At 26.2% G+C, this 12,465-nt stretch overlaps 3 protein-coding genes across 3 annotated transcripts; 1 reads left to right on the top strand and 2 right to left on the bottom strand.

The window, feature by feature from the left end:
• The first annotated feature begins 1,237 nt into the window (after nucleotides 1-1,237).
• On the top strand, nucleotides 1,238-6,165 carry LOC113553412 (GATOR complex protein NPRL2). The gene is made up of 9 exons (XM_026956726.1): nucleotides 1,238-1,474; nucleotides 1,698-1,789; nucleotides 2,928-3,084; nucleotides 3,351-3,480; nucleotides 4,199-4,332; nucleotides 4,420-4,517; nucleotides 4,602-4,732; nucleotides 4,795-4,964; nucleotides 5,862-6,165. The coding sequence occupies exons 1-9, from the start codon at nucleotides 1,385-1,387 to the stop codon at nucleotides 6,024-6,026; spliced, it is 1,167 nt and encodes a 388-aa protein (XP_026812527.1). The 5' UTR covers nucleotides 1,238-1,384; the 3' UTR covers nucleotides 6,027-6,165.
• Nucleotides 6,166-6,700: 535 nt separating this feature from the next.
• On the bottom strand, nucleotides 6,701-9,158 carry LOC113552152 (actin-like protein 6B). The gene is made up of 6 exons (XM_026954869.1): nucleotides 9,051-9,158; nucleotides 8,690-8,993; nucleotides 8,212-8,603; nucleotides 7,892-8,143; nucleotides 7,100-7,279; nucleotides 6,701-7,027 (listed from the first exon to the last, which is right to left on the bottom strand). The coding sequence occupies exons 2-6, from the start codon at nucleotides 8,937-8,939 to the stop codon at nucleotides 6,812-6,814; spliced, it is 1,290 nt and encodes a 429-aa protein (XP_026810670.1). The 5' UTR covers nucleotides 8,940-8,993; nucleotides 9,051-9,158; the 3' UTR covers nucleotides 6,701-6,811.
• A 660-nt stretch (nucleotides 9,159-9,818) lies between these two features.
• On the bottom strand, nucleotides 9,819-12,270 carry LOC113553598 (UDP-N-acetylglucosamine--dolichyl-phosphate N-acetylglucosaminephosphotransferase). The gene is made up of 7 exons (XM_026956998.1): nucleotides 12,053-12,270; nucleotides 11,761-11,881; nucleotides 11,295-11,508; nucleotides 10,989-11,220; nucleotides 10,732-10,920; nucleotides 10,030-10,261; nucleotides 9,819-9,974 (listed from the first exon to the last, which is right to left on the bottom strand). The coding sequence occupies exons 1-7, from the start codon at nucleotides 12,199-12,201 to the stop codon at nucleotides 9,909-9,911; spliced, it is 1,203 nt and encodes a 400-aa protein (XP_026812799.1). The 5' UTR covers nucleotides 12,202-12,270; the 3' UTR covers nucleotides 9,819-9,908.
• Nucleotides 12,271-12,465: the final 195 nt, after the last annotated feature.

Here is a 12,465-nt window from a genome sequence, read left to right as displayed (position 1 = left end):
AAATTATTAATACAAATACAGGCAGATTAGTTAGTATGATAAAGTTGTGACATTGTGATGGTCTTGTATTTTAAAAGAACATGATTATTCAAGTATTTCAAGCTATGAATAACTAGTGTAGACTTGTAGTTCACATATTCAACTATTTCAATATTGACATATTTTAATTGGTTAATCTAAATGTGTATACTAGTATTAAGTCATGGCCTCATTGGTTTATGCATATTGCACAGATGCAGTGTTCGGAACGTTCACTTAAAAAATGAATTCGTTCACGTTCAATCGTTAAAAAAGGAACTCGTTCACGTTCACATTCTTTCACAAAATGAATGCGTTCATGGGTCGTTCAATTAATTTTTTAAATTTTTTTTTATGAATCATTAACCTGCAGTAAATATAAAAACCCATAAACATATACGACTCAACTCAAAAATAAAAATATAATTTAGATTAGAGCATATACAATTTATAAAGTATCTGAATTATATTTTTAATATCTGACATGTTATTTGAGTTGCAATCAAATAAATATCATAGGAATTATAATGAGACAGCATATATTTTATACATATATTTTTTAAATGATAAATAAATTGAACGTCTTAGAAATCGATCAAATTCATTAAAAATTTAATATCGTTCACGTTCACGTTCTATTTGAAAAAAAAAGAATGACATTCACGTATCGTTCACTAAATATGAACGTGAACGCGTGAACGTGCGTTCATAATGCTTAATGTATTATCCATGGGCACATGGCCGCATTAGTCTTAAGTTGTAAACCATAATCAGTCCTTTGCAGTGACTAGTAAGCCTGTGTTATTGATATGTATATTTAATTCACACTTTCACAGACTTTTAAAATAAAATGTACCTATTAGCTTTTGCCCATTAGGTAGTAGGTATATGGAAGTCTAAGTAATGTCTGGTTTAGAATACAATTGATAACCTCTAGTGTCTAGGTGACTAGGCTCTAGTTTACTATAACTTAACTCTGTAGTCTATAAAATTGTACTCTAGACAGAATAGATTTAATTTAATTCATTTCGTGCTCTAGGTCTTTAGTAGTTAGTAGGTACTATAATATATAATTTTCGAAATAATAATCCCAACATAGTGTATGACGGATATATACGTATCTGTGTATGCAGTGTACTATCTTATGTGTATCAATTTTATCGTTATCAAATTCGCACGTTGTGTTATCATCGTTAATATTTTGAGTTATTTTTTTTAACAATATTAGATTTTTAAACGGTTTTTAAATATCTTTATAGCTATTCTGTGTTATTACCTTTATATTATTTTATTATATAGTAATATATAATATTGTATATTTGTATATTGTATTTTTAGTTATATCTTAAATTATTATTCACCAAAAATGGAACCATTAGATCCCTACGATAATCCCATAAAATGTATATTTGTTTGCCATTTCCATCACACCGCTGGACCAAAGATTTTGTGTCAGGTAAATGTTTCCCAATATTTTATTCATCAATAATTTCAAAATAATGATATTTCTAAATTTCCATGAATTGAGTATTTTTGTTAGAATTTTACCAACATTATAGCTTGATGTAGTTGATTGCAATAAAATGTAGTACTTAAATTACTATTTTATATGTTACTATTTTCATGAATTTTAAATAATTCCTTGTAAAAATATTTACTATTTATATGTTGGCTGATAGGTTCCAAAGGATTTTTTGAGCAAGGATACGTTTGAGACAGTTAGTGTATATATGATACCAAAAGGTCAACTTCAAAAATTTATAATTACAATGTAAGTATTGAATTGACATATATTTTAATTGTTTTTAAAGGTTCTATAATGTCATAATGCTGTAGAAAAAATGTATTGGTAACAAATATTTTTGATTGTATAAAAATAGCATAATGAGATAAAATTTCAACTTCTCAAAATTAAATAGAGGATTAGCATAATTATATTAATAGTGTATTGAATTCTTGGTATCTCGTCATCCATCTATCTTGTGTTTTTATTTATGCCCTAAACAAAGAAGAAAGCTTAGTTTCAAAATAAAAAAACTGCCAGTTTGGAATCAATAAAAATATACAAAGGTTCTGAAATTGTACTGAAATGAAATTCTAATGGTTTTGAAAAAAAATTAATTAACAATTAAGCAGGGTGATTCACTGAGCATACTAACTCCTGTTTTGCTATGAATTTATTCAAATTCTGATGCTTGGAATTTAATAATATACTAAAAAAATCAAATTTTTATACTGCTTTATGAGTGTTCTGTGCGATATAAACTTCTGTTTCTCAAATGAAAACCCCCTTTATTACTGTAACTTACTTAGTTATAATTTATTTTTAACTTAAATTTTTGATTTACTCAATTCAAAATCTAATGATTACTTTTTAGTTATTAAATATTTATATTAAGGATTATAATCTTTAAGAATGGTTTTATAAAAACATAAAATAGATGTAATATCAGATCTAGTATTTATTTTACTTGTTCAATTTTAATAAATTATAAATATTAATAGATTAATAAAAATTACTAGTTATAACCCATATATTTCAGGCCTATTATCATGGATCTATTGTCCTTAGTAAACAAAGTTAAAAAGCTCAAAAATACTTAATAATATCTGCTTAATAATTTTCTGTTTAAAGAAATCATTTGAAAAACAAAAGTTCACTTCCACACAGACAACTCCTTAAGTTGTTTAAAACAATCTCTAGAACTATATAATATGGCTTTTAATTATTTTTTAAAATTTCAAAAATTGAAATTTATAAAGTCATTATTATATGAAAAATAGGGTTGAGTATAATCCAGTATGGAATAGCCAATCATTTTGAATATCAGCTTTATAACAACATTTTTACTGCAACATTATGATAATTCACCATTTTTAAAACACTAAGTATTTCTAATTTGTTTTAGAACAACAAGGGACAACAAAATTTTGGGTTATCCAATACAAATTAATGATCAAAAATATCTTCGTAATGCATACTATTTTAATTTGTGTTTTGTTTGCGATCATAATTCTCATACATTACATTATGAACCCATTGTAAAAAAATTATCTACATTTTTGGTATGTGCTTTTATTTTTAATTTTATTCAGGGCTAGTAAATGAGATCAGTGACATTTGTTTACCCCTTAGCCCTCAGTCATATTGTTAAGATTCAAGTAAAGAAAATTAGTTTTCTTGTCATTGAGTTGTTAGCAAATTGTTGACAAGACCAAATTTACTTTTGATATACTTCCCTAACTATAAATTCATTATTTATCTGTACTGGTTCTTAATATAGAGTTTGTATTAATGAAAAATAAATATTAATTTTTACAATGTTCTGCAGTTAAACTTAGAAATAGAAGATAATTTTCTTTCTAAAAGTGATCAATCAGAAAAGTCTCAAGAAGAATTATTACGTCTAATGAGTCAAGTAATGGAAGATTTGAACTTGTACAAAAGATGTACATTAATAGGTAATAAAATATTATAATATAAATTAATACATTTTTAGTTTTATTTTAGGCAGTTTGTTTGGTTTGTTTTTTTTCACTTCATATATTAAATAGTATAAATACTGGCTTATCATAAATCACTTTTTCTGGAGGGTAATCATGTGTATTGAAATTAAATTTGATTTTTACAAATATTTAGGAGCTGATGTAGTAACATTTTTTAACTACTATTCATAATTCACTCATTATTCTTATTACTATCAAACATATTAATTGGATCACATAAGAAATAATTATCTTCAGTATTAATTACAAATTTGCATTAAATACTAACAATTCACCATGCATACTCTTATACCAAAATAATAATATAATTTAAATTATATAATTAATAATAAATTAATTTTTAATTTTTAATGTAATATTATTATCCATTAACTAATTCATTTTACCCATTAAATTGTGAACAACAAAAAAAAAAAATTCATCTATACTCTGTTCAAAATGAGATTGTGATTCAGTGGTGACCAGTTTTCACCGAGCGGGGATCAGACAATATCCGTACGCCTACTGTGTAGTAAAGCAATGTCCATGCACACAAGTTGGCTGCCAAGTCACAATCTCATTTTGAATAGAGTATAGAACCTAAACTATTTTATGTATGCATAGGGGTTTAATTATATTTATATATATATAAACATGATATTATTCTTAATATTAATAATTATGATTTTTGTAGCACGGCAATCAATTATCTATTTAAATGTTATTGAAGTTTCACGTAATCCACCTACTCCATTAGATTTCGATGTTCCATTATTAGTATCTGAAATAGATTTTTTAGATGAAAAGTGGGATTTAACAACCAGACAAGTGAGTGTATTCTTCACGTTTCAATTTATAGTATTGCTTTAATAGTAACTTATGTTATTAAATATAATAAATCCTTGTGGTTTTCAGGTAGCCCCATTTATTGATGGAGTAAACCATGTATCTAAAATTTCTAAACTTTCTAAATTGGATATTGAAGTGGTTGCCGCTTGTATTCAAAATCTAGTGTAATTTATTTAGTTATATTTGAACACATAACTTTTGTTCAGTTGATACAATTTACTAAGATATTTTGTATTTTTTTTTTTTAGTTATTGTAATGCCGTTTCATTAGTAGACTTATTCCGTTATAGTAACATGTATGTATGTACTACTAAAATTGGACAACTTGCAAGGAATAAAAGTCGTTATGATGAAGCAATTAGTGCTATATCACGACCAGGTTTGTAAACTTCAAAATTTTTATTTGAAAACAAATGTATGCTAATAGTCATTACTCTGTAGGTGGACCAAAAGCAACATTTAAGGACATATTCACTATGTTTTCTGCAATGAGGCAAGGATCACGATTTATTGATGTCTGTTTAAGGTTTAATCCAGTTTCAATAAATATTGATGAAAGAAATTTAGTACTCTATGGGCTTGCTAACGGCTACATTCGCCAGTTGAGAAAGGTAAATTATATACCTAGGTTATTAAACATTTTATTTAAGATATCACAAAAAATTAATTTTACCTTGATTAAAATATTTTTAAGTTAATGTTATATAATAAAATCAACTTTTAATTTTTAATTTATTTAATTTGCTCATAATTTTTTTCTTTCAAATCTTACTTATTTACTTATAGATTTACTATATTATGGTTTATCTTTAGCTGTCTTTGTGTGCTTGACATGTTTATTTTTATTCTGGTAGTTGAAAGTCAATTCATATTTTACCTTTAATAATATGACTCATTCTTTCTAGAGTAAATGGAATGTATTTGTTCCTGAAGTTCAAGATCAACTAATTGTTTTATAACATCACAGTATGTTAAAATACAAAAATATATTCCACCCATTTGGGAATTTTTCCTGACACAATAAATTATCTGCAATCTAACCTAATTGGAGATGAAAGTTTCACTGCCACAAAAAACACAGCATTATATTTGTTCTGGAATAAATAACATATGCAAAAAATGTATTTTATTTATTTTCAGTTTCAAATTGCTGTATTAAATTAAATTTGATGTACTATTATAGAATAACATATTGTTTTAAAAATCGTTTATCTTCATTGATTAATATATTTATTTTCTTTGTAACTTTTAAAATAAAGTATTAAAAAATGGCAGTCTTAAAATATGTGTATCAGGCGCGAACATAGGGAGGGGTGGGTGTTTAACCCCCTCCGATATATTAGGAACAAAAAATAAATTAACTGACTTATAAATGAATAATAAGATTTATGTATATTTTTTCAAACTTCCCCCCGAAATTTTTTCCTGTGTTGCGCCTGATGTGCGTGCATGGAATTTCTTTTTATATGTAATAATTAATTTTTCTTAACAAATTTATTTTGTTTTAGTATCCTGTGGTATTAAAAGAAAAAGATGTAGATAAAACATTTATGGGGAACTACTACAATGGCCTAAATTCGCTCAATATAATTAGCTGTTTTACAAATTCAGATGTATATCAATTGGATGAAGAAATTGAAAGGGATATAAGAATAGTGTCAGTATGGAAATAGCTAGAAACTGTTGTGATATCGAATAAAAAAATATTCAATAATGTAATTTATAATTTAACACAAAGTAATTTTTATGGTAAATGGAAATTAAATGTAAATAAAAATATTTTAGTAAATTATTTATTATTGTTTGGCATAGTTAAATAAAAAAAAAAAATTAATTTCAATTTTTTTTTTTTATGTTTATATCTATTTAAATATATTTATATAATGATGTCTAAAACATAATATTATTATCAATTATATAAATTAGAGACTTCATTTTATATCTATTAGCTGTCCTACAATTTAATAAATTCAATGCATACAATTTAAGTAAAAATTAAAGAGAAAATATTGTAATCTAATTTATGAAAAAAATTATCTATAAAAACTATAGGTAGTGCTAAAACTGAAAACAAAACATGTTATTAGTTAACAAAAGTCGATGCAAGTCTAATGTATGAATTTTTTTTATTTATTTGTTATCATGGAAATTGGACATCTATGATGTAACAACTTTGATTTTAAACATATATTTAATATATATTGTACATATATACACATGTAATAAACAGAAAGAAAAAAATATTACAGCTTGTCCTTTTTTTTACATACAGGATGAGGACTTAGGATATAAACATTAAATTTAGATTATATTTGTTTATCTTAAGGATAATATTGTAATTGTCAAATAAGACATCCAGTGTTATATATATATATAAAAAAAAGTATAAAATACATACTAGAAAAGTATAAGTTAATGTATAAAAATTATATAATATAAAATAATAAGTAATAATTTACTATGGGCACTTGCGATCAATTTGACTTTTACCTCCTTCTTTAAATTCTTGATGACTAATCCACATTTGTTGGAAAGTTCCAATTGATGCTAATATTGAACCACCAATCCAGGCACCAAATCTTCTTTCAGTGGATCCATTAGGTGCAATCAATTTTAATCTCATACTAGCTGGTATACGAGCGGAAAGATCTCTGTTTAATCTTTCTGGGAAACCCTTTGAATTTATAAATGCCAAAAATGAATAAACATTATGTGTTCCAATTTAATACACAATTCAATAATTTACTTGTAAAAACGAATTTCCCCCAGTGACAATAACATTGTTGTATAAGGCTGGCCTTACATCCACATCACACATTCCAACACTTGTGGTAACAATATGACTCACACCCAACATGGAGCCACCCATACTAGCACTCGGATCAAATAAAGCTTCTGGTATTTTGAATCTTTCATTACCAAATTCCTAAAAATAAAATGCAAAATATTAGGTGCCACCCCTTTAGTTGACGATATCTACATTTTAAATACTATAAAAAATATTCTGCTTCAGAATATGAAATTAAAAATTATATTGTTATTTAAAATAGTAAAAACTTTTATTTAATTTTTAAAATTAACCAATATTCTCTAAAATGATTTATTTTTATGCTAAGTATTTTCAGGTCATTTATTATTTAACTTTTTTTTAAATACATTAAGTCACACGAGATTGAATATTTTTAACAGTGATTGCTTATATACCACTTGAACAGCATATCATGTAAATACATAATACTGAAATATTAAAAACCTACTACCGTACAATCACTTATATTAATTATATAAAAAAAAGCTTGTTAATATTATTAAACTGTGTAATTGCTATCTGGCGTTAACTAATTAAAATAAATAAACCCAATAAAGTAAATTAATAAATGTAAGCCATTAGTGTTTTGAGGAGACACATAAAATTTTATTTATTTTTTTATATTTAATACAACTGTGGTATCTTCAATTACTTAAGAAGTTTAAGATCAAAATAGCTAGAAAAAGATATCAATTTCTAAGTTTTACTAATTAACATTTAAATTATTACTTGATTATAGCCATTAGGAAACTCAAAATGAGAAGTCGGTAAAGCTGATATTATTCTCTCATCATATGGACCTTCAGATACTTGCAGTATAGAATGCTTCAAGTCTTGAATAACTGCTTTACACATATAATTATGCCAAGAAGTTGTTACTTCAGGGAGTGAATTTTTCTTTGTCCATATTGGCTTTTCTTTTTCTTTTACCTGTTCTTTTTGTGCTACCATATAATGTGGAACCACTTCAATTTCATTCTCCTATAAAAGAGAAAATCAAAAAATAATTAAAAAAACTAAAGAAATGCTTAGTCAAATAATATACTTACTTTTAGGAACTGTCTACATTGCATACTAATGAAGTCTCCACCTAATGGAGATTTGACAATAGCACTAGGTATTACATAACCATCATGTACAGGGATTGCAGAAGTGTGTGTTGCTCCGCTGTCTACCACAATACCAGTAGAGCGGCCACAAGAGAATGCAGCTAATACAGCATTTTTGCCCAGAAAAGTAGCTGGCACATTATACTTTTCAAACATTAACTCGACCAACTTTTCTCGTTTAGATCTTATGTTTAACGGAGACTCAGTAAATAATACTGGATGATATTGCGATTCTGTTTGTAAGCACTTGGAGTAAGAGTAATCCAATATTTTCTCAAACAAATCCCAATCTTCGATCATACCATCTTTCATATAGCTTACAACTTCCATACCTAATAATAGCACAAATTTGATAAAGAAATAAAAGGTGTTTATAATTAATTAGCTGAAGGTATTTTTAGGTATTGTTGTCAAGTACCTTTCCGAGGAACACACAATGAGTTAACGTCGATGAAATGTTTGGTGTTTTCGTTGATGCGATTGCCTTGTTTAGCACCAGGTTCTAACATACTAGTGTCTGCTGTACCATCGCTCGAGACACCAACCACTGCTGGTATTTCTGCTTTTGGTGTATCTTCTTGGGCATAACCGATACGAAACGATTGTGACCCCAAGTCGAACACCAAAGCCCCGATTTCATCTCCACCATATAGCATGCCGCTATTCATGTTTAATTTTGATATGAATGTTGTGCTACACCAATTTTCAATAATAAATGATATCTATAAAAATATAAGTATGTTATACTGAATTTGAATTAAAACAATGAAGTCTCATACCGTGTTAAGAATTAAAAAGAATTGAGCAAAATAATAAATACTTATATTAATGATCAACGTCCATCGATGATGTGATAGGACAGAAGCCAGTAGTATGACACTTAGATACGAGACGCCGGGTTTGTTTATACTTCGCAGTGTAACCAAATGTGAAGTACGAGATGGAATTGATTTGAGCACAAGCCACTGGTTTATTATCACTAAAGTATTTTTTTTAAATGTTTAAGCGGGACATTGTGTATCTTATGATAACGATTTACCCAAGGTACAAAGATACATCTTAAATCGTGCTTGCTGGCCGCCGCTCATAAGACAAATTTAGTAACAACTGACCTGACAACATTTTTAATTAGGACATGATAATGTCTTCATGAAATTTATCCTACAGTATAAAGAAAAATATATGCGCAGTTATAAACCTAAATAAATTGTACCTAATTGTGATAGTCGGGTTTTGCGTACAACATACAAAAAAAAGAAAAGTGAAAACTCGACAAAAAAATTAGTTAAAAATTCTTTGATACAAGATTTAATACGCTTTCATTAATAAATTACATACTGTGAAGTTAACATAAAACAATTATCATCATTATTTGAAGGTAGTACATTAGTATGAATTAATTATTGTTACCTTCAACTGATCAAACAAACATATAGTGACTTACTGAGCCAATTCAATTTTGTATAAATATAAAAATGATAATTGTTTAATCATAGGAATATTTTATGATTAAATCACGTTTTCTTATAATAAATAAATGGTAACAATTTATTTTTATTATTTTGTTCATGTTTACAAAAATATTTTAAAACTCAATTTTGATGGTTTATACGGGAAAATATATTGTAAACAGCTGATTATACATCATAAAATAATGATGCCAATGGGTAACGTATAATAAACGCAAATAAACTGCAAACAAACTGAAAAAAAAAAAATTTTAACAAACGTGTATAGCATTATTATATCAAAACTTACTTGTATAATTAACAATATTATAGTCAATGTTTTCTCATTAGTTGGTCCTATTTTAAGTAGACATAGATTGATAAGTGTTAAATTATTACATTTAATGTTTCCATCTGATTTCTCTTCAATATGAATAATTTTAAAAATTGAAAATAATTTCAAACACATTTTTCCGATGGTTGAAATACTATTATTATTACACTCTGCATAACTCGGTGATAGAGTTCCATATTTGTCCAATCTATACATAATACAGTTTTTGTTTGTTTTATTAATTAATATCCAATGCTATAATGGGTGCATTATGCAGAGCTGCAGAAAAATTTCCATTGTTTGATAAGGTAGCAGTTTTGGTTTGAGTAGATGAATATTATAGTAGTTTTTATATACAAAGCTTTATTGGTACCGTTGTTAGTATTTATGACACACAGCTCGTAATTTAATCGGAATTCTGTAAGAAATATTTCCGGGGGGTCTTACAGTTACAATCATAAACAACTGCTAAAGAAAGGCTCAAAAAAAATATTAGAAAATGAGATGTGCCACTGAAGTGATATAATTTATAAAACTAATTGATACAAAATGGTATTGTATGCACAATTTATAAAAAAAAATATATTTTTTGATACTTGACTTGAATTGATTTTTTAAGTTTCATCAACCAGGGAAGTTTTTTTGCTGCATCCTATATTATAATTGTTCTTTTCATACCTCGGAATACGATGCCTTGGACAGTTTATGAAATGGAATAATTGGGGTGTTGAGTACAAAAAATTGAATATTTGTGGTAAAAAAAATAATAACATAGTTTTGCTAAAATGACCAAGAATCCCAACTACTGCAAAAGTCATACCAGCAAAATAACAATACGTATCACCAACAAATACTTCAGAAGGATACCTGAAACATTAATACATTTTTAATTATGGAATTATAGGAATAGTTTAAATAACTAATAGTTTACTTGCCAATTAAATTTTAACAAAGCAAAAGTAACAGATATAAACGGTATTATAAAATGCAATGAAAATAAATGTGCTTGGGCACAATCTCCAGATAGTTCAAATAAATTAAAAATTAAAATAGAAATTGCAATAATGAGACTCTGTCCAGTTTCCAAACCATTTATTCCCGCTAATATATTAATAGCGTTTGTACAAAATACAGCTAGCATACCCATATACACATAGTAGAGTAAACCTGTAGAAATAATACATTGAAAAAAGTAAGTAATATTACCAACAAATAAATCTAACTTAAAATGTAAGACTTACCTAAGTTCACAGATACTCCAAAAATATCCCTGAAAGGTTTAGGTACAATAATTGTAGTAGAGTTGAAGTTTATATAATAAACAACAAGTAAAGGCAAAGAAGCAATAGTGGGTAGTAATAGTTTATGTCGCCATCTAAGGTTAAGAACATCATCCGCAAATCCTAATAGAAGCATACAGCAAATTGACAACAAAGCTGCTAACATTTCTACAAACTGAAAAATAAATAAATAAGCAACTGACTTCTTGAGTTATTAAAAATATTATTTCAAGATACCATTTAAATATTTTAGTTTATACAAAATAAGTGATTAAGATTCATATTATCTCACCTTACCTATAAAAATTATTTGAATAAACCCTAAAATATTAAAATATATTTTTAAATGGTTTCTGAGTACAAAACTGTCGATATTAAAATATCTAATAATAGAATATTTGTTTAAAATAAAATATAAAATAATTACTTCACTGTGTGGAAATAGAGTAGTATCATTTTGCAACATCTGCCGGCCAAATATGAGTGGTATCAACAGAAAGATGGTGATCAGAAATGTACATCCTGTCACTACACCAAAAGCTTCAGGTCTAAAGCAAAATAACACAAGTCATTCAAATATTATCGATAAAATATATAAAAATAATTTTAATAATAATAAAGAATTGAAATCAAGTAAAAATAAATGTTACAAATTATATGTTTGTAAATACATATATTCAATATAAATTTAGATACAATTAAAAATATTTTGAACTCACATTTTATTGTCAGATTTTTTATTTAAATCTTTTCCGTATAAATTGGCACCAATAAACATAGATTTTAAATGTGGTATAATGTTATAAGTACAAAAAAAAGCAAATACACTAAGTATAATATTAATACAAATTAAATAAAGAGTTTCCATTTTTATAATAAAAATTATAATTTAACTAAATACATTTAATAAACATTTCCTAGCTACAAAATTACAAAAAACACGTCATATGACATGTTTACGTGTAAATTATAAAACTAATAAATAATTTCATTTAAAATAGATTGTGATTATTGTTTATGATAATTCATAAAATCAAAATATTTACAATTCAACATACTAATTCAATATTATCTTATTATTATATTTATTTAAATAAAATAACAAGACAAATTCAATCATTTTTTATCTATA

This window comes from Rhopalosiphum maidis, chromosome 2 (assembly GCF_003676215.2).
Source record: "Rhopalosiphum maidis isolate BTI-1 chromosome 2, ASM367621v3, whole genome shotgun sequence".
Classification (NCBI taxonomy): Eukaryota; Metazoa; Arthropoda; class Insecta; order Hemiptera; family Aphididae; genus Rhopalosiphum; species Rhopalosiphum maidis.
This window is presented reverse-complemented; position numbering and strand designations above follow the sequence as displayed.

Excerpts from the sequence above, each read along its gene's own strand:
- LOC113553598 (XM_026956998.1), bottom strand. The coding sequence starts at position 12,201 with ATGGAAACTCTTTATTTAATTTGTATTAATATTATACTTAGTGTATTT. Across the intron at positions 11,509-11,760 it reads CTCTATTTCCACACAGTGAA|TTTGTAGAAATGTTAGCAGC; the intron begins GTAATTATTTTA and ends TTTATTTTTCAG. Across the intron at positions 11,221-11,294 it reads TGGAGTATCTGTGAACTTAG|GTTTACTCTACTATGTGTAT; the intron begins GTAAGTCTTACA and ends TTATTTCTACAG.
- LOC113553412 (XM_026956726.1), top strand. The coding sequence starts at position 1,385 with ATGGAACCATTAGATCCCTACGATAATCCCATAAAATGTATATTTGTT. Across the intron at positions 1,790-2,927 it reads CAAAAATTTATAATTACAAT|AACAACAAGGGACAACAAAA; the intron begins GTAAGTATTGAA and ends AATTTGTTTTAG. Across the intron at positions 3,085-3,350 it reads AAAAATTATCTACATTTTTG|TTAAACTTAGAAATAGAAGA; the intron begins GTATGTGCTTTT and ends AATGTTCTGCAG.
- LOC113552152 (XM_026954869.1), bottom strand. The coding sequence starts at position 8,939 with ATGAATAGCGGCATGCTATATGGTGGAGATGAAATCGGGGCTTTGGTG. Across the intron at positions 8,604-8,689 it reads ATTGTGTGTTCCTCGGAAAG|GTATGGAAGTTGTAAGCTAT; the intron begins GTACTTGACAAC and ends TGCTATTATTAG. Across the intron at positions 7,028-7,099 it reads GGGGAAATTCGTTTTTACAA|GGTTTCCCAGAAAGATTAAA; the intron begins GTAAATTATTGA and ends ATAAATTCAAAG.